This window comes from Sitodiplosis mosellana, unplaced genomic scaffold (assembly GCF_009176505.1).
Source record: "Sitodiplosis mosellana isolate CC-2019 unplaced genomic scaffold, AAFC_SMos_1.0 Smas_scaffold_15, whole genome shotgun sequence".
NCBI lineage: Eukaryota > Metazoa > Arthropoda > Insecta > Diptera > Cecidomyiidae > Sitodiplosis > Sitodiplosis mosellana.
Genome location: NW_022595257.1, coordinates 1,020,136 through 1,043,363, shown reverse-complemented (window position 1 = coordinate 1,043,363; position 23,228 = coordinate 1,020,136). Strand labels below are relative to the sequence as shown.

General features: G+C 35.1%; 1 protein-coding gene across 1 annotated transcript in view; it reads right to left on the bottom strand.

Annotated features, from left to right (window-relative positions):
* Positions 1-13,823: 13,823 nt before the first annotated feature.
* LOC129568032 (cell death protein hid) overlaps positions 13,824-23,228 on the bottom strand; it is a 19,020-nt gene continuing 9,615 nt past the window's right edge. Inside the window, exons 2-4 of the mRNA XM_055445542.1 lie at positions 21,514-21,730; positions 21,002-21,176; positions 13,824-18,351 (exon numbers count right to left, since the gene is read on the bottom strand). Of these exons, the coding sequence (XP_055301517.1) occupies positions 18,274-18,351; positions 21,002-21,176; positions 21,514-21,730 (470 nt within the window). The 3' untranslated portion in view covers positions 13,824-18,273. The remainder of the gene's footprint in view (positions 18,352-21,001; positions 21,177-21,513; positions 21,731-23,228) is intronic.

Sequence of the window (23,228 nt, the reverse complement as noted above, 5' to 3'; positions counted from 1 at the left end):
AAACGAAACACGGAAACAATTTTCAAACAGATTATCGATTTATTCAATTTATGAATGTGCGGTTCGAAAAACATGAAGTGCCAATGAAAAATTGGTGGGAATTTTCTTGATTACAATCAAAACCAGCGAGAAAATTCAGCCGATAGAGCGAAAAAGGCATTCGAATCAGATTTCTCGTCACAGAAAAATGAATTTCTACCGAGAAAAAAAACGCATTCTCGACGAGGATTGCGGTGCAAACTAAGGGGGAACGAACTCAATTTTAAATTTTATCAGAATTTTATAGGTAAAATAAGTCGAGATTTAATTTTATGTGACCGACCGACCGAAAAAACGATGCAATTTTGAACGATTTTTCTGGGAAAAATCTGATACACATCGGAAATGCTGCAGAGTTAAACAGTTCCGTTGATTCTCACATGTGCTGCTGCTGCTGCTGCTGCGACGGTAATTCGATGAGTTTGGACACATGTGAGCAATAAGTTGTGGTCGTCATTAAATTAGCACGTGACCACCGCAAATCATCATTGCACTTTTTCTTTTCAACACACCGAGCAAAAAGTGTCTGAGTGGTTTGCCACCAAAACGTGTTACCAGTAGCAACTTAACAAATGTACCGAAATGACAAAGAGAAAAAATACAAAAAATGGAAGAGAGAACGACGCAGAAAGAAAGCGAACGAGAAAAAAAAACGTAATTTGATGAGCTTAAAATTTGGCATGGACGGATGATTGCTACCGAAAAAAACGGTTCAACCGAATAAATGCGAACAAAAGCCATTTTTTCTGTGTCAATATTTCAAATAACATTTGTCACTCAAGGATCTCGTTGCACACTTCAAGTGCACGACCGAATGAAAGAAATAATAATTTTCGGTGGCAGGAAAAGACGGATTATTCACTTCGGCCCCGAAAACCGCTCACAAAGCCGCGCTCGTTTTTTTTCTTCTGTCGTCTTGTTGATGTGACACGGTATTATTGACAAAAAGCCACCGAAACTCAATTATTTCCGCATACCGGATTTATTTTCTTCTTTGACGTCGAATACACCGAAATTCGACACTCGAAAAAAAAGAATGAACGAGCAGAAAAACGATGAAAATCGTCTTTGGCAAAGACTTTATGGCGTCTTTTCAGTGTTTGCGAAATGGATTGCGATTGTGATGAATGGGCACTTTTCGTAACGATTATATCGAAAAGTTTGCTGGGTCTTTTTTGCAACAGCTCTTATTCGTTTGCTCTTTCTACGTTGGGGTTTTTCACGCTTTTGCTTCTTTCGTACGAAAAGAGAATAAAGTCAAAGGTAAACAGAGACATCGACAGAAAAAAAAAGTGTGGGTAGACGGCGCAAAGTAAGTACACAAAGGTATTATCAAATATTTTCGTCGTTAAATTGTGCTAAAATGAACACCTCAGCAGCCAACGCCGCGCTTTATAAGATTAAAATATACAAGACACCCACCGTATACTGTGTATGTGCGTGTCTTCGAGAGAGTAGAAGAAGCAGAAAAAAGTTGCGGTCGTTTCCTTTGTGTTGTTTACACAAAGAAAAAGTCGCGGCTGGAAAAACGCCTAAATTTATGCAATCTGCGCATTTTAGCATGAACGCTTCTTTGTCGCACGACGAGTAATTGCATTGTAAAGTCAAAATTAATTGGATCGGTGTGTGATTTAACGAGAGAGAAAGAAAGAGAGAAGGAGAGAGGGAGAAGGAGAGTAAGTGAGAGAAAAGGAGAACGAGAGAGTAAGAGAAAGAAAGAGAGATAGAGAGAGGAGAGACAGAGTAAGTGAGAGAGGGAGAAATCAAGGAAGAGTGAGATAAAGAGTAAGAGAGAAACACGAACAAAAGAAAAAGAAGAAGAAGAATTAATACAGCAAGCTTAAATCGCGTCGTATCAATTTTAATGATGTGAGTCTGGTTTCAAGAGCTCTCTTTGAATCGCGACTCAGAACAAAAATCAATTTAATGGAGACAAAATCAGCGTTTGTCATTGAATTTCCAGTAGTTAATTGTTTTCCCGTCGATCGATGACTAATTAATTAGATGACAAACGATGAGTCACATCGCCACAAGCACGCACATACGCACTCACACATACGTATGGATGCAACATGCAACGTTTGACACTGACACAATAACGCGCGCCACTACAGCATACATATTCAATGAACGATGTGGATCAGCAGTGGCAATGCCAATTTACCTGCTTCGCCATTTTATCAGCTCCGATTCATCTATCGGCTGGATCATTGTTATGCACTTGTCTGCCCCTCAGCACACACCATCAGCAGACGGTGAATTTACAGTGTAAATTTTACACAGTGGCTGATCACGTTCAATGGTTGGCAAAAGCGTTGGCTCGGTTGAAAATGTTCGAGACACAAATGCATACTCAACCAAGTGTGTAGAGTGAGTGCTCAATGAGTGCAAATTCATAGTATACATTAATTCATGGGGTCGTCATGAAAACACAGCGAGACCTTTCGTGCAACTTTCAGATCATGCAAATGTAAAAATAGACACAAAATAATCAACCAAAAACGAAGAGTTGCACACAGGTGCGCGTATACAAATCAATTGTACGATGCTAGCTCAATTGACAATTGTCTCTCATTTTGAATTGACTGGACCGCACACACACATCACGACTCAAAGCCAACACGATTCATTCCTTATCTCAATTTGTTCGTACAAACAACGACATTAAATAAATTAAACGCTAAATCGCACTTGAATGAACAATAAATCATAAATATTCTTCTAAAGTCTGAAAACAGAGGCAAAAAAATAACTGATAAAATTCCGTTTCCGTTCTTGTTAAGTTTGTTTGCCGCGTAGAATCGTGGGAAAAATTGTGCTATTCGCCTCAAGCCGTGTCAAGTTCATTGTTAGAGCACACAGCTACTTACTATTGCATAAATGAAGAAAAATAAAAATATTCGCGTAATTACGCATCAACCGAAAAACAAAACAATTTTGTTTCTATCAACTTCATATTGTGTGTGTGCGCGTCCGTGCGCGCTCTCGCACAGAGAAACAAAAATCGTTTCGTGTTTCTCGCGTTTTGATTGAATTGGCACGATTCATAAACATTGGCTGCGATTTATTTTTCAATTGGAAATCTATTCGAACCGAAGTTGTTTATACCGTTTTCGAAGCGAGTGTGCAGCATAATTGCACTGCAATAGTAAAAATGGTTTCGGATTTCTACCGAAAAAAAGAGCAAAAAATAAACTCGAATTTGTCTGTGCGCGAGCGCGCGCATTCACAAAAAATGCGCCTGAAATTCAACTGTTTATACTCGTTGCTTTTTGCTTCATTTGTAAATCAAGTAAATATACAGTCGCGCACATGTAAACAAGAGCAAATGTTGACATTTCCTTTGTTTATAGCGACAAATGAATGACACATTTCGCTCTCGGTGCTCGCAATCTCGGTGTGAAAGCGAAAACAAGACGACAGCATATACGACTGCAGCAATTAAAATGGGAAACGAGGAATATTTTATTTTTGTTGTTGTTGCCATATTTGGGCACTCCGTTATGCGGTCGGTCGTTGTTCAGTAACTCCATTCGTAGCCAGTTAGGAGTCAAAAATGTGATAAAGTTTAAGTAAATAAAGTGAATAAAATTGAATTTCGTTTTGGGCTATTGTTCTGCTTGCCTGATATTCGTTGGGTTTTTTTTCTGCTGCATCAGTCAGTGCTTTATTTATATTCAACGTTTCGAATGTTTATTTTACGAAGAAAAAAAATGTATATGCCTCCGGAATTATTACAGTTGTGACTTTTTCACTATCTTTCGCTTGTGTCAATTTGAATCTGGAAATTTGCCAAATACTTACATGCCGTTGTAATCCTAATTAATGCGACGAATCACACCAATCAACCCGACCCAAGCTGTCATTCGATCGGTGAATTTAACATAAACATTTTTCGTCGCAAAAATACGTACAACCATTTATTGACATGGGGACCAACTTTGAGCTGAACCAGGCATATTGTTTAAATGACTTTAGAAATTATTGTAACATACGTTACACTTGAACACGCGTGTCATTTCCGACCACGAACAGATGCCCATATACTTGTCCACTATTTATAATTTACGAGTGAGTTTTTTTCGCATCATTCAGACGCCATGAATTCCAGAAGTTCGCTGCCCACTAAATGTAACACACTCGTTTACATTTTACTGTTGTTTGTTGTTGTTTTGCTTGTTGAAATATACAGATTCAGTTGCGATTATCGTCTGGACGAAAAAAATCGCATATCAAGCTAATTTAGCTTACGTGTATGAGGAAAAAACAACAACAGAGTCACTGATTTACAGTTTATTAACCCGAATCGTCAAACATTTCGCAATTTTTCTTGGGACGACCGAACGGAGTCTCAGGCTGACTGGGAGAAATCTACGGCCGACTGAAAACGATCTTGGATCGAGTAAGGAAAAACGAAATCAGCCAAAATAATGATATCAAACTGAACTCTTCTTGTGAAATTAAAACGATTTCCTTCCATTTTGGAAGGAAATGAAAGTTCTGAATGCGTTGGAATTTTGCTGAGAGATAAAACTGAACGTACAGAACTAAGAAATTTTAAATTGAATTTTCAAGACTCATTGTTTTGATGAAAAATCAAGCTTCAGAAAAGAGATACAGCTTCAAAAATACAGAAGAATAACGAAAACCCGTTGAACAAACGAAAAAAATTAAATTAAATCTCTTGCACATTCAAAATCAACCCGACCTGGGTTAAAAACACATTTCCATATTTATTTCACACTGCTTGTTTTAATTATTGTGTTTTATTGTTTTTGTTTTGTCCATAATTTAAAAGCGGATTTGTAGTGTCATTTAAAATTATGGAAATATCCCGCACGAAACGTTATGACAATTAAATTCCAAATATATCATTGGAGATGCATTTCTGTTTAGTTGACAGCGGAATTACGTCGAACGGCGTAAGGTGTATGACTTGCCATGTGCTGCGAACATGTTTTACACTGCAAGTCAGTATACTGTGAGCATTTCTCACTGAGCAATTTCCATTGAAATATAGAGCTATTTGTGAACAATAAATTGAGCTGGAAGTCAATTGAAATCCATATTTGAAATGACTATGTCATTATGCTCACATTTTTATGGGTTCTATGGATCTTTTTTTTTATGGGTTTCACAGAATTTTATAGGACTTTGAATTTTTAACTGGACTTTGGACATCAATTTTTGCGTCACGTCCATTGACATCACCGCAATTACACATTCCGTTTATCAATTTATGGAATAGAAAATTGATTAATTAGAAAATGTTTGCCCCATCTAGAAAGTGAATGCGACTTTTTCCAGTACAAAATCAAATGCAGATTTTTCCAGTGAAAAATTGACCATTATTGATGGAAATTTGAATTCAAATCTAGATTCAAATAGTGTTCAACACAGGTTCAATACATTTATATTACAGCTTAGCTCAAGTCTTTGTTCAAATGAAATTCTACGCTTTGTGCTATTCTGAGTGTAACTTTTCATCTCCGATTTTCGTTGTGAAAAATTGAGAAGTGAACGATGATCACTGTACGTTTAGGTTTAATTGGACGTACAATGCTATTCCGCATTTTTCATTTGTTTTTACGGCTAATGACTTCAATTTCATTGTTCTAATTGAAGCGATTTAAGTTAGAATAGGAGAGATTTAAGTCGAAGGAGATATTTAAGTTCGATTTGAAGTGATTTTTCAGTCGAATTGAATAAATCGAGGGAATCTTACACACTCAATATTATAGCGACATCTATTATTAAAATAGCTTGTAGTAAACGCATTCATAGCATTTCACTGTAGTTGCGATGTTACCTATTAAATTCCCCTGTGGTATGTAGTTAACAAGTGTCAAACATGAATGTGTCAGTACTACAAGGGAACTTAATAGGAAACATCGCAACTACAGGGAAATGCTATAAATGCATTTACTACAAGCTATTTTAATAATAGATGTCGCTATAATATTGAGTGTGTACTGTAACCGAATTTCAATTTTTGACAATGATCGCTGAGTTACTTTACTTTATCTTGTTCCGATTTTTTCACTTATTTAGCATGCCAACGCCAAAACTGCTGTACGAGACGTCAACGGACAGTTCTATTCAAATTTCCTCTTCTACTAACCAGTAAGGCGTAATATCAAAAACATTCTAAAACTTTTTCGTCGTGGGTGTACTGATTAATGGTACTCTATTTTGTCTCGTACAGCACTTTCGGTGTTTTAAATTGGAAATGAAACTTGTCGCTTTATTTCAAAAGTAAATTTTTCAATCGGTTGATTTGGCGGCATTGTCATTTATGTCACCGCGGCATGCATTAGATTGTCACTAAAGAAAATATTCGGCGGTGTCTTTCTATTCAAAATTATTCTGTATGAAAATGGTAACAGCCGCCCGTTTAAAATATTTCAACAAGACATATCTTTCCTGTGCACGGCATCATTAACACACACAATCTGTCCACAATTTACGTAATTGAATTGAGTATTTCTGAATTTCAAGTGTGTTTTTTCTTTCGTTTTATCATTTGTTTACCTTTTCCTTCCGATTTTCCTACTTACCGCTATACTTTTTACTTTGGTTAGCCATTTGAACAGCAATCAAAATCGAAATTAATGAATACAATTAATTAGAATAGTTCTAATGCTTAATCCAATGAACATTCCCAGGTGTCGACTAGTTGTTATTACAGCATGCGTTCATTCATTGGAAGTCATTTCGAAAATTTGTTTTCTTGTTGCACAAATACAAGTCGCAATTGTTTAATTAAAAGGCATTAAATTGTAATTGTTGGTCAGTTTTCGCGTTTATTCTTAAATTTTAATGATAATTTCATTTGAGTACTCTTATTTTTCGATGGAAATGCATTTAATGCGTATTTGAAAATTCATGCCGAAAAATTCGTTGATTCATTTTCCGAATGCAACTTGCAGTTAGAGCAATTGAAGAAACTTGCGATTTATTACGAATTAATCAAAATCGGTGTTTTGCCCTTGAATTGATACTATCGATGACGTTGTTTTCCATCGGAATTAGTCATTTATGACAAGTGCCAAGTGCGGTGCGTAAAATTGTAGTTGGTCAAGGCATTCCAAATCCGTCGAATTTATCAAAATAATAAATCAGCCACTGTGTGCGATGTTAGACATCGTCGACGTTGTCGTCGTCGGGTGCATTCAGATGTAACGGCCGGATTGAAAATGGTATTGAAAAATCGAATATGGTCAAATTGCTCATAAACGGCCATAATCGCGATTGAAGCCCATCAGCTGTCAATAAAAATTAAATTCACTGACATTTTACATGGTACGCGCGCAAGTGAGCAAGCAAGCGGTAAATTGTGTGCGTTAGCGACCGTGCTCCGTTCTGCACTTGTGCGAAGAAAAGCACAAGACCTTATGAAACTCGTTATATCAGCTGATTGTTGGCGTTTTTACTTTTCACTGTCTGTAAGTCGACACAAATTAATTTGATTTCCCAAGCGATCGAGACAGACAACAAACAGACGCGAAAAAAGCTATACACAACCGCGCGGTGTGTAAAACCTGAGCCGATTGATAATAATAATTCAGTTATGACGTGATTGTTTTTACTATAGCCGCGTTTCGAAGTATTCGATTCATTACTGAAACGGCAGACAAAAACAACAAAATTGTAAATATGCCTTGTGTTTCATTCATTCGAATCGAATCGTTGTTGTTGTTGTTTGTCGAAAGTTTTGCTAATTAACGAACGAGAACTGATATCCCAAATAAATGAGGCTACAGGAAGAGGAATTGCGTTTGATGCGAAAAAAAATACGATAATGACAACATTTGATGGCTGCAAAGTTTGACGCAAATAAATCATTCAATTAAAATTGCTTTCCAATGAATTTCCGAATCGAATGCATTTGAAGTTGTTAGTAACGAACGATTTGAGGCTTTTGATGGTTCATTGTGTCTATTTATGGGGCTGGTTGAAAACAGAGGAAACGAGTGAGAGAGAAAGGCCGATAAAAAGAGATGGACAACGGCAGACACAGTCAGATAGAAGCAGAGAGAGAGTTTGAGATAGAGAAGGAGAGAAAAACGAGTGACAGACACAGAGAGATAGATAGAAAGAGATAGACAGAGAAAGGAGGGAAGAAGAGAGAGAAAGAGAGTAAGAGAGATAAAAAAGTGAAAAAAAAAAACAATTCAATTTGTGATTCACTCGGCGTTCGTAGTAATTTCCGACGAAATGCGCGTATCTCACTTGCACTGGACACACACATCGCTGTGAGGCTCGGCATTATTGTTTTGTTCATGATTCACAAGCCATACACAATTGTTTCTGTCTTCTCGACCGTGAAATTTCGACGAATCGACTGAAATTGCAATTCGATGACTGTTTCAGTATCAAGGTCGCAATACAGTTACGAAAACAACAGCGAGAAAAATTGACATGGATGCAAAAAATAGGACATAAAACAAGCGGGTTTTGTCATCCATCATTCAATTAAAATGAAATAAGGAACTCATTTAAAATCATCTCTTTCGCATTTATTCAATTTTACTTCCCGAATAACAACTACAAAAAAAAAGAGACAAACTGACAAAGCTACACAGTGATACAGTTAATTTTATTATCGCGCCATTTACTGCGCCCGCCTTTTATTTTTATCAAAAAAAAAGGAAACAAAATCCAGAAGTAAAATTGCTATTCTGTTTTTACATATACAAAAATGGTCTTATTTCTAGGAATAGAAAAGTTAAAAGTGTTTAGACTGTTAGTTTTTTGCTATTTTATTCACAATTTTTCGTTTTTTTGTTCTGTTAAAGAGAAAATCTGCCTGTTTCAGTGGACCATTCCCCCTTTCGGTCACTTCTTACATAAATTCTACGGTTTTCTTTCGTCGCACGCATTTGTGTACACACAATGTGTGCCACACATTCTGGTTTCTCTGCTTATTTTATTTTTACCCTACAACTGATCTCTTATACATCTATCTTGACTTGATTATATCTTCGTTTAGAAAAAAAAAACACGGAAAAAACATCTAAATTGTCATCACACATTTTTGACTTTGCTTCATTATTTGCATGGCTTACGGACTAGCTTAGGCTTTGCCTTGTTCAAATTGGTGGTCTCTATCAACTATAATTTGACAAACAATATTAACTCATCGTTTGTTAAAGACTTTAGCATGCTATTCGAAATAGCCCATTCCACTGTCATGGTCTATGACTCATGGAATGGTCGGAATTGAAAAGAAAATTGCTCAAACCCAAAAAATATGCGAAATTATCTCAGTTTTGCTTCGAACGAAAATTATACAAAAATACCCCAGTTTTTTTTCACTTAAAATTAAACTATTATTATGAAAATGTTTAAATCTGAGTCGAAGGAGCTTTGTGTTATTACCTTCTTTACCTTATAACAGCACGATAGAGAGCATTTAGATCAAAATACAAAAGCAATACGCTTGGATTTACTTAGAAATTGGCATGGAGATTCGTTGCGCTGTTTGAAAGTCGGAAAAATGGAAAGTAGGCGATTTTTTTTTCGGATTCAGTAATAAGTGAGTTCTTCTTGAGAATCATAAAAATGCATTTTTATTTCTACTCTTAGTTTTTCTTCGTTTTCATTTTTTACTCCTTCATCTGCGCTTTCATCGGGTCTGTTTTAGGTTCTTCTTCTTCTTCTTTTTTTCTTTGTTTTTCGTCTTTTTCTTCGTTTTCCTTCTCGTTTTCGTTCTCTTCTTCCCTATTTTTCCTTTTTCTCCCTCATTCTTCTTCTTATACTTCTCTCCCTCTGTTTTCTTCTTCAAAAACCAGTCACTTTTCATCCAAAAAAAAATCATAAAAATCAGTCACTTTTTCTCAGTCAAAGTATCGAAGAATGTTCAATGAATGTGTTTTGAAAACATCGTAAATCTTAAATTGCATATTTATTGAATTGTGTCGTTCCCTTTAAATCCATTTTATTTTCTCTTCCTTCCTATTCACACTCTCAACCAGCGCAAACAAATGCACCCTCCTGCCGGCCTTATTTAAAAATTGCTGTTTTGATCTATTTGATCTGAAATCACTAGCTAATTTGTTTTGTTTGGAATCACAGATCCGCTTTGAAGGGCAACCTCGCCGTTTCAACGGAGACACACGATCAATATTGTTGCAACTGTACAGAACATTCTATTTTGTCTGGTTTTTCATCAATATTGGATTTTTGTTTTCCTCAAAATTGAATTGTTTTTTCATCAAAAATCGAAAATTCCAATCCAACTGCATCTTCTGCACCAGTTGCAATATTTTCTGATCCAAAATGTGTCCCGTCATTTGTCCGAACTCGGTTCCATTGAATGCGTAAAAGTATCATATTTCATTTAACCTAGTTCTTAATGCTAAAAGCAAAACAAAAATTGCGTTTCATCTACCAAAAGCGCGAGCCACAAACACATTTAGAGAATTAGAAAACGGTTATTGTGTTGCTTTAATATTACATTCGGTGAACGATTTGGGTTGTGCTTCACAGAAGCTGCTTTGCCATCGATTCATTTCGTTTCCATTTAGAATTACCTTACACTGATTCGGTCCGTGCTTACAATTGTGATAAATGGGTTGGTGTGAAATGTCCAAATTTGATTGGCATTTGCACCGAAGACAGAAATGCAATTAAAATCTATATGTGTCTTACAGAAAATTAAATGCCTTAAAAATTAAATTGTACTTTGTCATCCAGCCCTCTGTTTGTGGACCACAAATTGTGGTTCCATTCTTGTGAAAACACATACAATGAAATAATATCCAAAGAATGCTACGGTTTCGCTAAAAGCGTCTGCTAAATGGGAATTTCTATTGGAAACTAAGGATTGATCTATTGGAACTAAAAAGAACTTCTAGGAAAAGAAAGTTCGCGGACATAATTCCATGGACTTTGGACTTATATTGTTTTGTTGTTGTCCGGCCGTGGAATTATGTACGGAAGCCGAAAAGAAAAGAGAAAATCTATTGAAATTTGGTGCGAGCTACCATTCTAAATGCACTAAAACATACAAAGCGTTCAGTCGCTAAACTTTCTTCAATTCAAACCTGAAGTGTTTACCTTCAATCTTCTGTTTTTACTCTAGAAGGTCTTTTATTTCAAACTGAAAATCATACCAACCGAAAATTTGCACCGATTTTGCCCCAATTGGCCCACATTCCGTATACAAATGAAATGATAAAAACCGATGAACAACTGAAAAATGCTAAAAAAGTTGAAAAAGGCTAGAAAAAAAGCTGAAAAAGGCAAAAATAAGCTGAAAAAAGCTGAAGAAGACTTTAAAAAAAGGCTGTAAAAGCAACTGAAGGGCAGCTAAAGAACATAAAGTCAAGCAGGCTAAAGAAAAGGGGTCATGAAAAATCATAAAAAAAAGAACAAAAATTGCTTGTATATTTTTTGTTTACTTCATTCGTATATTATCAATGTTTGCTTTTCCATATCAAATAAATGAATATGCTTATAAATGTATAGTTTTTCGTTCACTTTGAAAATAATAATTGTAATTCTTTCTTTTTGATTTGATTCATTCGATACATGAATAAGAATTATAATTACGTAAATATTATTAAAAAGAAAAATGAAGAAAAAGACGAAAAAAAAAAGAAGTAGTTTACAATTAAAAAATAAATTTCTTCTCTCGTCCAATTTGTCTCTTAAATTCTCAATGCATGCGCTTAAAAAGGAGTCGGGGGCAATGAGCGTGCGTGCACGATCGAGCATGCGCTCTTTGCCATATTTTTTGCCATCCATAGAAATTTCTTTTAAATTGTTTTTTTTTCTTGGGGGAAAAAAATCGATAGATAGGCAACTAAATGCTAGCGAATATTTTTGTTTTATTATAATTTTTTATCTCTTTATAAAATAATATGTACAAAAAAAGATTTTTTTTAAAAAAAATTTTGTATTGAATTCAATTTTCCGTCTCGATACGATACTCAATTTCTTTTCTTCTCTTTTTTTCGGTTTGCATTCCGTATATAATCGCGTGCGTGTACAAACATTTAAGCTAAGAATTTTCTTTTCTGTTGTTGCTTTTGACACAAGAAAAAAAATGTATGAAATGGGGAACAACCAAAAACGTTGTCTCTACAATCCAATTAGTCTAAGAAATGAATGATTTTTTTTTTTTTTTTGTATAAAAAAAGGCAATCGATCTGTTTACTTATAAACACAATTTGTTTCCAATTTCATTTAGAGCTATTTTTTCATCCATCATGATTAATTTTTCATTCGTATCTTTGCGACTTTAATTGAATCCAGTTCTAAAAAATATTGTGTTTTTTTTAGCACTACATGAAATGCTATTGTTTTTATTATGGGACTACATGTTTATCTAGGATCGGGAGATAGAGAGAGAGATGCAGAGCTGCACGTGCAAAAAGTGCTCAAGAACCAAAAAAGCTGAAGCAAAACAATTTCCAAAAGAAAAAAAAACTTGTTTCGAAATGAAACATATATCTCTATGTCTATGGATTAGGAGAGAGTGAGAAACTTATAAACCAGGGGCGAGAGCAAAACATAAAAGTACAAAAAAATGAGAAGGCATTCTACGAACGAACGAAAATTTGAGAGAGAAATAAGAGATCATTTGAAAACTCTGTAAATTAAAGCGAACTATACATATAGCTTTGTTCTTTACGTTTTGTTTCTTTTTTGTTTTTCGTATAAATTATGGGTGTGTGTTTTTTGCGACTGTTTATTTGAGAAATCATTTTTTTTCGCAGTTTTTTTTTGGTTGTTTCGTTTCTGTCAAAAAAGTTTTTTTTGTTCGCGCTCGAATCCAATGAATGAAGAGTTTTCCAAATTGTCTCACATGGGTTTCATTGTCTCACAAGAGTTAGGTCAAATAGAATCCAGAAAAAATGACAAATGAAATTCGTCAACACTCGCTATTGACTCAACTTCCACATGGTAAACCCAAAAGGAGATAGAGTGTGGTCAACTCGGTAGTGAGTGCAAAAATGTGAAATGGACCAGAGAGCGAGAGAGAATAGTGCTTTTGGTGCAGTTGGTTTTGTTGAACCGAGTATGTGAGACTCTCTTACCGAGTTGAGTTGAACCGAGTGTGCGTGTGTGTGATAGAAAGGTGAACATGCACTATTTTTTGGGCGGTGTGTGTGTGTGTTTGTGTATGAACAATGTTCAGAAAAACAGGAAAAAAAATATGCTATTGTAATTATGTTCTTTGATTCCATGTGTATTTTTTTCACTCTTATTCCATTAGATTTGGCTACAAATGAGAACACTGTCTTTTCTTAAGCAATTATATGTACAAAGAGATTGGTTTGTTTGTTTTTTGACAGAAACAAAAAAGTCTAGAGTAAAAAAAATAAGGAGAAAATTAAATCGAATAAGTAAAAAAAAAGGAAAAAAAAAAGTAAACGAGATAGAGAGAGATATATAGAAAATCTGGTGCGTGCGCCTTCTATTCTCTGTTCATTGTTTTTTTTTTCGTTTTTTAATTACAAAAATAATATATGGCAATTTGAATTTCATGCTCATCTGCTTAAACTTGGTCATCCACTAAATTGTAGGGTAAATGCTAAACAAAAAAAATTCTTAAATTTTTGTTATCGTTTTTTTTTCTTTACTTTTTGTTTGAGATCAGAAAGAATGGTAGAAATACAAGATACAGAGCAGATCACTTTTCGAATCCCGATGATTTGACCAGAAAAGAGCTTCTTTTCGATCAATCTCGGATACAATTTCATCTATTTACAGCACATATTCAATTTTATCTCTTTTTTCATATTTTTCGTTTCCACTGTGTGTGTGTATGTGTGTTTTTTTGAATATAGACGTGAATAAATTTTATTGCGATTTTTGCGAGTTAGTGAATCCTTTCTCTTATTTACAATATATCGTTTCCGCTTTTTTATTTCTTTTCGTTTCCATTCAATTTTCTTTTTTTCGTTTTCGATGTTCGATTTTCAATTAAATTTCAGCACCAATTTGATATTTTTTTTCGTTTTTTATTTTGTCTTCGTTAACACTCATTAGGTGTGTATGTTCTCAATTGAGATTTTCATTCTTTTTTACAAACAAGAAGCAATTCGATTTGGTTAGCTTTTGCAAATATGTGTGAAAAACTGGAATCGTTTGAAATTCAATTTGAAACCCTCAACATCGTCTCTTAATCGCTTAAATATTATTCATTCTTCGTTCATCGGCGTTTTTTTTTTTTTCAACGGGAGGAGAGGGCTTAATATACTATTTTCGAGTGAATTATGTCTTTTTCGCATTTAGGATAAGTAAAATGAAACCAAATCGATACGAGTTATAGACGGAACATTGCATCCTTTATTTTGGAGCTATTGAGGTTTTCGATTTAAAGCAGCTGACCTTCAACTGCTGGAGTTTTTGAGTAGAAAAAGGTGAAAATTTCGATTCAAAGTTGTCTTGTATTGTTTGTTTAGTCTTCGTTTGATGGACTTTGAACTTTGAAGATTTTTTATGGATGAAAAATTTGACGTCCCCGGATGGAACCGATTTGAATTCGGTGGAGATTCGAATGAATTGAATCTAAACGAGTTTAGACGATTTTGGTCGAACCGAGTCGAGTCGAGTCAAGTCGATTTGAGTCAACTGCACTGCGATCCGATCCGATTCTATACCCTGTCTAATCCAATGGAATCGCGTCGAATTTTCAATCAAAAACTCCTCCAAAAAGAATCAAAAACCTCGGATCGAAAACCTCGAATTGAAAATTTCGGATCAAAATCCATCTCCGAATCAAAAACATCTTTCGATGAAATGTTTCCGTTTGATTAACTTTCTATAGAATGTGTAAAGTAGGCAAAGATTTCAACTGGAATATTTCAATGATTAGTTGTGTGTGTAAAATAAATGTGTTTGAAAGTAAGAAAAGTAAAGATTTATTGGTTGCAAAAAAAAGGAATATAAAGATTTCTGGTTAGTTTCGTATAAGTATACAAAGAAAAAAAAAAGGTGTATGAGTTTTCGTAGTGTTTATGTGTAATATTATTATATGATTAAATCGTAAATCTCAATTTCTTCTTCATATTTTTGTTTGCGTTCAATTCTTAATCCCATTTTCTCAATATGAATAGGTTTATTTTCTCTTTAATATAGTTTATTCTTGTGGCAATATATAGAATAGAATATGTTTTGGATATATATTTAATATGTGTGTGTGTATTTTTTTTTATACTGCATCTCCACCACAAAACTGAATAGAATATATTGAGATCAAATTCTGTTTTCGTTATAAATTTATTGTTGTTTTCATTTTTTAGCACAAAATGCTTCTTTGTTTAGATGCTGTCTATTTGCTGTGTGTTTTGGTCTTACTTTTAATTAAATGTGTATCGAAACCGTGTGTGTATGTCTTCTCACAGCTTGAGCTGCGAGAAACGTGTTGCTAACAACATTTCGTAAAGAAATCTCAATGAAATTTTCAATCACATCATCGTCTAAATCGAAACCATTCTTTTTTTCTTTGTTTTAGAGATCGAAGGGAAACGGCAAAATAAGTCCAGTTTATAAAAAAAAAACAGTTCCGAAGCGGAGAAAAAGAGAGTATCATTTACAGGATATAGGATACAATTAGATCAATTTCGGAGAATGTGTCTCTCTGAAGCCATTATACAATGATTTGTTTTTTTTTCGTCTTTTTTCCATATTTTCTCTTAAAATTGTTAATTTTTTTTTGTTGCAAAGGCTTGGGTCATGCCACACAATAGAGTGCAAAAAGGTGCGATTCTCTATGGTGAACAACCACACAAAAAAGCCCTTCATATTTTTCAATTGTTTTAAACAGAAATAAAATGATAACACCATTTGTTTTGCGAAGAAAAACTAACAAATTTCCGCCACAAGAAAAAATCACAAACATTTTACAAATGCCTTCGTTTTTCTTATATCTTCTTCTTTTTTTTCCTCAAATTTTTTGGATTTTCTTCATATTTTTTTTTTCTCTTTAAATTAACGTTTTTTTTTTAAAATTTATTCTTATTTATCTTCTTTCGTCGCGCGTGGAAATGAAAAAAAAAACATTCACCTTGTCTTCACAATCACAATATGCTTTAATGAGCTGTTCGGATAATGATACACAAAAAAATAGAGAGAGAGAAGAGTTAGAATTAACCGAAAACAACCGTTTTGAAGAAAGTTTTTCTGAAAGAACACGCTGGGCAAAAAACCGAAATGAAAGAAGAAAATGAAAATGAAAACTTATTGAAACTGTGAAACTGTGTGTGGCATTCGGTCGGTTTTCGGAGGCGGCGACAAAAAAAATTTGAACAAAAAAGCAACGAAAGAAATGTGATAAATAATTGCAAAATGTGACAAAAGAATGTCGCTCGAGCAACTGCGGCAGCGGCGGCGGAAGCAGTTGCATCGAGTCCAAAACAAAAGCTATTCGCTCGCGTTCTTTTTTGGGTTCTTTTCCTTCGTAAAATCACAATCGCTTTGGGATTTTCGTCATTTAAAACAATATCATTTTGATTTAATGTCCGCTTCTCGGTGCATTTCCATTTTGTTTTGTTGGTTCTTTTGTCTTTTTTTGGGCGCGACCAAAACAAACGCGCGTCTTCTTGACGTGCATGCTTTTTGATTTCGATTTTTGGTCACGCCAGTTCGGTATTATCATTTGAATTATATTTATGTACAAATATGACGCGAGAAATAAAAAAAAAAAATTGAAAGGAAAACGATTAAACAACTAAAAAAAGATAGTGTTATGTCTTAAGTCATGTCTATCTCGGACTCGTTGTATTGAATTCGGATTTGTTTTCTCATATTTTTTTTTTTGGTTTTCAACGAATGATTTTTTCTTCTTCTTCTAAATCTAGCGACACAAAAAACAGCCTCTTCTGTTTTATTTTTCTTCATTTCAATCGAACACCACTTTCCACTTATCAAACCAATTCCATTTTATCGGAGTATTTTGGACCAATTCGGTTTTGTTCTGGATTCAATTCAATTTTGAATGGATCGAAAATTGAATTGAATTGAAATCAAATGTTGAGAACCAAAAACGTTTCTTTTTTTTTGCTGGCACCAAAAAAACGCTTGAATTTTTCGTTCAATATGTTTTTTTCTGTTCATTTTGTTGGGTAGCAAAAAAAATATCAATTTAACTAGTGTAAAGAATGTCAGAAAAAAGTATGGAAAAGCACACGGAACAAGCGGTGGATGAATCAATTAGTTGTGGTTTAGTATGAAAGCAAAGCCTTTCTTTTTTCCCTTCAGAAATTGTTTTGATTTTGTTTGTTAAAAAGATGTTGCCTGTTCAAATTGAGCCGTCGCAAGTGTTTTTTCGATGGTGGTGGCTTATTTTTCGCCAGTAAAAACGCAAAGTCTCAATTTTCGGCAAGCAAAAAAGTTTCAATTTGTGTATAGTAGTTGATGATTCACTTTAAAAATGACTTTGTTTTTGCAACCAAAACCAAAACATCATCAATTCCGGGAATTGATTTCGTAATAAAAGAGAAGGCATGAAAAGATTATCGCCTGTTTTGCCACACAACCAATTCATTCTGGCACACATCGCATGGCATCGTGTGCCCTTTACTTCGTCTTCCTTGGACTAGCTTCCTTCTTGACTTTGTATTTTTTTTTTCTTTTCTCTTTTTCTATTGTTTTGTTCATTGCTTTTTTGCTTGATTCTTTTTTGCTAATGGCTCCTCTTGCAATATGCTAAAAAAAATCGTCTCTTAATCACTATTTTTTCGCTAAATATTAATATTTGAAATGCTTTTTCATAAATGGGATATTACATAATATATATTCAAACAGTAGAAAAAAAGGATGCATTTTACAATTGTTACAGTTTTTTTGTTGCTGTGCGGTTGTGTGATGAGCTCCAAGGAAATATGTTAACGGTTTCATGCGAAATGATCGCATTTCTATGGAATTCCTGTTGTTTTCGTTTTGTTTCGGTTATAAAATGTTGCGGAGAATTGTTTTTTGGTTGGTAATGAAGAGCCGATGAATTGGTGTTTGATACGTTTCATTGTGGTACGTTGTTTTCTGTCCGGATGATGGTGACTGATGTTTCATAAACTGTTGTTGTTATGTTCTCCGTTTTTTTGTTTATATTCGTTTTGATGTTGATTGTTGTTGTTGTTGTGAGGTTTGTTTGTGTGTTTTTTTTGTTTCAATATTGGCCAATTTTTACCTGGAATTGGTCGTAAGCAGCACGGTGTGTAGACCATTTAAACTATCATCATTCGCTTGTTCTTTCCCGGGAAACGGTACGTGATTGCTTGTTTACCGTGACACCAAGAAGCCACATCCAACAGCCAATACGACGGCAGTTACAGCGACTGCTGGCCACATCTTTGGATCCTGCAATAAAGAAAATTTTCCAAAAACAAATTAGTATTCGAGTTTTCAATTCGAAGAAATTTTTCTCAGGACGAACTATTTTTAATATTTTTTGCTTCATTTTCATTTTTCGTAGAACAAGTTTCAAATGAAGAGTCTCGAAAATAATAACGAAATTGAAAAGAACCAAATTCGAGATTTAAAAGCACACAGAGAGTTAAAAAAAACACCAAGAGAGACTTTGAAAACATTTCCAGGAAGCAACCAGTGAGACCATCGATGCATCGAATGGAGCCACATTTCATGGAAAAATGAATGCATTCTGCATTCGCAACGTCAGTGTTTGAAACACAGTATTTTAACACGAATGATTGCATCATTTGTGTTCAGCGAATTTTTTTTTATCATCCAAATGAAATCATCGGTAACAAAAGCGATTATAATAAAATTCTCTCTCCCTGAAGGGCAATTGGTCATTTTGCCATAAAATGGAACAAAAATTAGAGCACATGGCAGCTAAAAGCATTTTTCTAACTGGCCACCGGATCAATTGCGGTGGTTCGACTTTTTTGTTCCTCTCTCCCGGGCAATTGTCTGTCGAAATAAAAATTTGTACTACACGAATGAGTGTAGCAAGAGACACAGAGAGACCGACAGAGAGGGAAAGTGAATTCACCCGAAGGGAACTCTATTACAAGCTACAGACAATTGCTCTCACTCCGAAGTGGTCAATGTGCTACAGTTTAAGTACAGCCTAATAAATTGATTATTTTGATATTTGCACATAAATAATAATCACCAAAATTATGTTAATGCTGTGCTTTCTTCGGTGGTTTCGTTTAGCAAAGCGTGAAGAAATCGAGTGTGGAGGGTCTGTCGATCGATATTTCTCTGACTATTGAGATGGAAAAACGTTTCACATGTGTGTATCGACCGCATCGGATTCGAAACACAAAAGAGACACACGAAAAAAAGAAACTGGAGTAATATCAATGCCCATACGGTATATTTGTATGCCATTGTCCATCGTCAATGGTTTATTATAAATGCATTTATTTACGAATGATTTTTAGTGTATTACCGAACTCGAATGTATGAAAAGATGAACTATAACCTTCGGTGTGTTCAGAACAAAGGCCGAACTTGAGTATAAAAATAGTTTTTGGGATGATTTTCATCTGTGTTTCGATAATGCGGCGGAAAAAAATGCAGTAAATCACCAATCGGACTCTTTGGGGACCATATTTGCATAGCTTCATTTTTCCAGCAAAATCAATGGCAAAATCGACAGCTGAACTAGCCCGGGAAAGTGCGTACGTCGGAAATAAAAACGAATTTAGTGTAAAATGTTTATTTATTGATTTGATCTTTGACACTGCACAATGGCCATAGTTTAAGTGCATTGTTCGAGTATTGGCTTCTCTTTTTTTTTAGATAGTTACAAATTGAAATACAAATGAAAACATAGTTTTTTTCTGTATCTGCGTCGGTTCAAATCAAACCGCTAAATTTGTCTCGTCTAAAAAAAACGTCCAGAACTATAACAATATTATGCTAATGAGTCGGTTTTTTCTTGTTTGTCTGTGTTTGCCTCGGGCACTTTTCCAGTTGGTTCAGCAATTTACAATGCCATATTATTTCTGGCATATTTAGAACACCAGCGCAAACGAAAGTAACTGTGCATTGTTGAGAGAAAGAGACGAGAAAAAAAAATGTGTGCAACACAAATTTAATAACTAATAAAAAAACAATAAAGGCACGAGCCTTTTTTTACGTTTCCAATCGAGAGGCCAGAGAGAGAGAGAGAGAGAGAGAGCGAGAAAAAATTGTATACGTCCACAATTTGTGTTGATTAAAAGTGGAATCGGTCGAGCGATGGAGGTGCATTGTAAACGAAATATCATTAAATTCAATTCGCTCGCCTCTCGGTTCTACGTGCGCGCCCCGCGTCGCAACTGTGGCAAATACGCAGTTCAATAAACCACGTGCGTTATGTTTGGTTCTTGTTGCTTTTTCTTTATTGCTTCGATTTCGTGTCTTTTGTGTGTGTGTTTTCATGTTCTCGGCCACACAGTAAATGGTGTGCGCGGCTAGTAAATGGCCGACAATTGAACTCATGTTAAGTGACACGCTTGTTTGGACAATCAATTTGATTTCTAGTTTTCGTTTTTTTTTTAGTTCGAACTTTTGTTTTCATTTATTTATTTATTGGGCGGAATTAGCTAGCGCAGAATTCTATTCTATCCCAGCTCGACTATTTTATTTGTCTAATGGCATATGGCCCTTGTCGTTGCTATTCTCATTCGTATTTTTTAGTGCACACAAATCATCGTGACCACAACTTGTATGAAATATTCAATGCTTTCTGTCTCGATTCGAAAAATTATTAGTTTTTCAATTGGTATTTCTTCTCTGTCCGGAATCGATTTCCGTGCAACGAAATCGAAATACTTGAAATCACAACACCTGTGTGTGTGTGTGGGTATGCTTCGACCGAGTGTAAGGGATTTTGTCATCGTTGCCTCAAGTGACTTTTTTAAAAAATTTATTACGCTATAGATTTTACTCGAGCGACACTCGCTTTGTAGTGAATGCGAATTTTCTAGCATATATTGGGAAAAAAACACCTACTAAGAGAGAAAAAGCAAAAAAAAGGTGCAAAGGTACTTACTCTGGCTTTACGTGGCTGTTGTGCATTGATCGTATCTCGCTTTTTACGAGGTGGAATGCGACCGGAAAACTCTGGCAGGTGCTCACGTGGAGCTATATATCGCTCCTCGTAATCATCGTACGATGGTTGCTCATCGTCATAGTCGTCTTCATCGCTGGCGGATGTCAAGCGATATCTATTTCGTTGAAAAGAGAGTGAAAAATGTCGTTTTTCTTTTTAGATTGCAGTAGGAAAACGTTTTTTTTAATTGCAAAAGGAACGAAATGATCCAACATCTGATTTGAATATGGAATTTTGATTCCGTTGGAAAAAAAACTCCATTCAGTTTGTTTTATTCCAAAATAAAAAGGAAAATGAAATGAAATGGAAAAATAAGAAAAAGAAGAAAAAAATTTAACGAGAAAATGTGTTTCCATGAAAAAATAGTATGACGGAGTGACTGAATGGGTTTCCAAAGAAAAAAGTTTATTGAAAAAATGAAAACAAAAAGAAAATAGAAAAAACCATCATACCTTCGTCTTGGCACGCTGACACTTCGGGGTGACCATTGTGCGGATCGGTAGTCATCGTGCATACGAATGCTTGACGGTGTTGATGGTTGCACTGATGAACTACTTGAGCCGCTACCGCTGCTGCTGCTGCTACCGCGTGGAAAGAAGACGTCGCCGTTTCCATTTGGATGTGAGCATGATGGGCTGGGTGGCGGAGATGTGAGAATACCTGGTGATCCTATGAAATGAAAAAAGAAACAAAAGTGTTCAAGTTAGTCAGAAACGATTCTATATAATCTTGATGGAAAAATCGTTGGTCGGCAAATGTGAATGAAGTGCATTTCTTTGAATTCTGTGGCTCGATGTGGCGGCATCGGCATCGTGTGTGGCATCGCGCGGCATAATTGAAACAATAAATGATAGATTTCGATATTAAAAAAAAAATCACGAGCCAAAAGTGTGTGTAATTGAGGATATAAAATGCGGTGAATGGTTTTGAGTCAAGTGCTTACACAAGCACTTAATCGCGCGCTGCCACGAATCGAAGCCTCGAACGAACAGCAATAATAATCATTAAAATCAAGTGATATTACTTGATTGATAAATTCATTTTGACGATTGAAATTCAAGCATGTGGTTTGCGTAACAAGATGCTGCTGCTGCTCGGCTGCTGCTATAATCAACTTAATGGATACATTTATTGCGTATCGAGAAAAAATCGTAAAAAAAATCATTTTTATGCTTGCATTTAGTGTGTGTTTCTGTGTGTTCTGATTCTCCCTTGCCATTTTTTTTGCCATCAAAAAGCATAAAAAAGTGAGCGAGCAAACACGCGAGAGAGCGGCAGCAGAGAAAATAAAAATTAATAGATATAATTTTTATGTGCGTTGCATTTTTAAGTATTTATGCTCAGTGTGTGTGTGTGTGTGTGTGTGTGTGTGTGTGTCATTGAGATTGTTTAACGGTTTCCTCTGCAATTCGATGTAAAAATCCCGAATTAAAAAGGTCCTTCAGTCTACGAACTCAATTCGCTGTCTGTATTCGATTCCATTTGGAAGTCGCATTCGATTTCTCTTTCACTCTTCTTCTCTCTTTTTTTCTCTTTCTATCGCTCTCTATCACCCTCTATCGCGCTCATTCAATCTCTTTTGCTCTCTATCGCTCCCTGTCGCTCTCTCTCTCACACACACTCGATTCCCGCTCACACGTATTCAATCACTTTACACGCATTTGTGCCGAATGTAATCACTCAAATTGAAAGTAATAAAAAGCGCGCCCAGAGAGAGAGAGAGAAAAATTGTAATAAAAATAAATCTGCACATACTCAAGAGCCGCACAGACGAAATGGATGCGAAAAAAGATTCATCAATTGCATCTCTCACATCAAAAAACACAAACGAAATAAATAAATATGTGTTTGAAATGCAATATCTTCATTAATTTTTCGAAATTATGTGTGTATTAATAACTGTTTTATCAAGTGTGTGAGGAGAACGAGATGTTGTAGAATGATAGAAAAACCTAGTTAACAACCCAATTAGACTTCGTATAAATATAAATCCAAACATGAATATCGTATTCGTACGCAGTTCCAATTTCCATGTTCCTCTCTATCTTTTCGCAGAAGGCAACAACAACACGGACGCGAAGAGTAAATTGGATGCATTTTGAAGTTCGATGATGCGGGATTTATGCGTTTTGAATCCACACACACACATACTCACACTGTCTGTCTG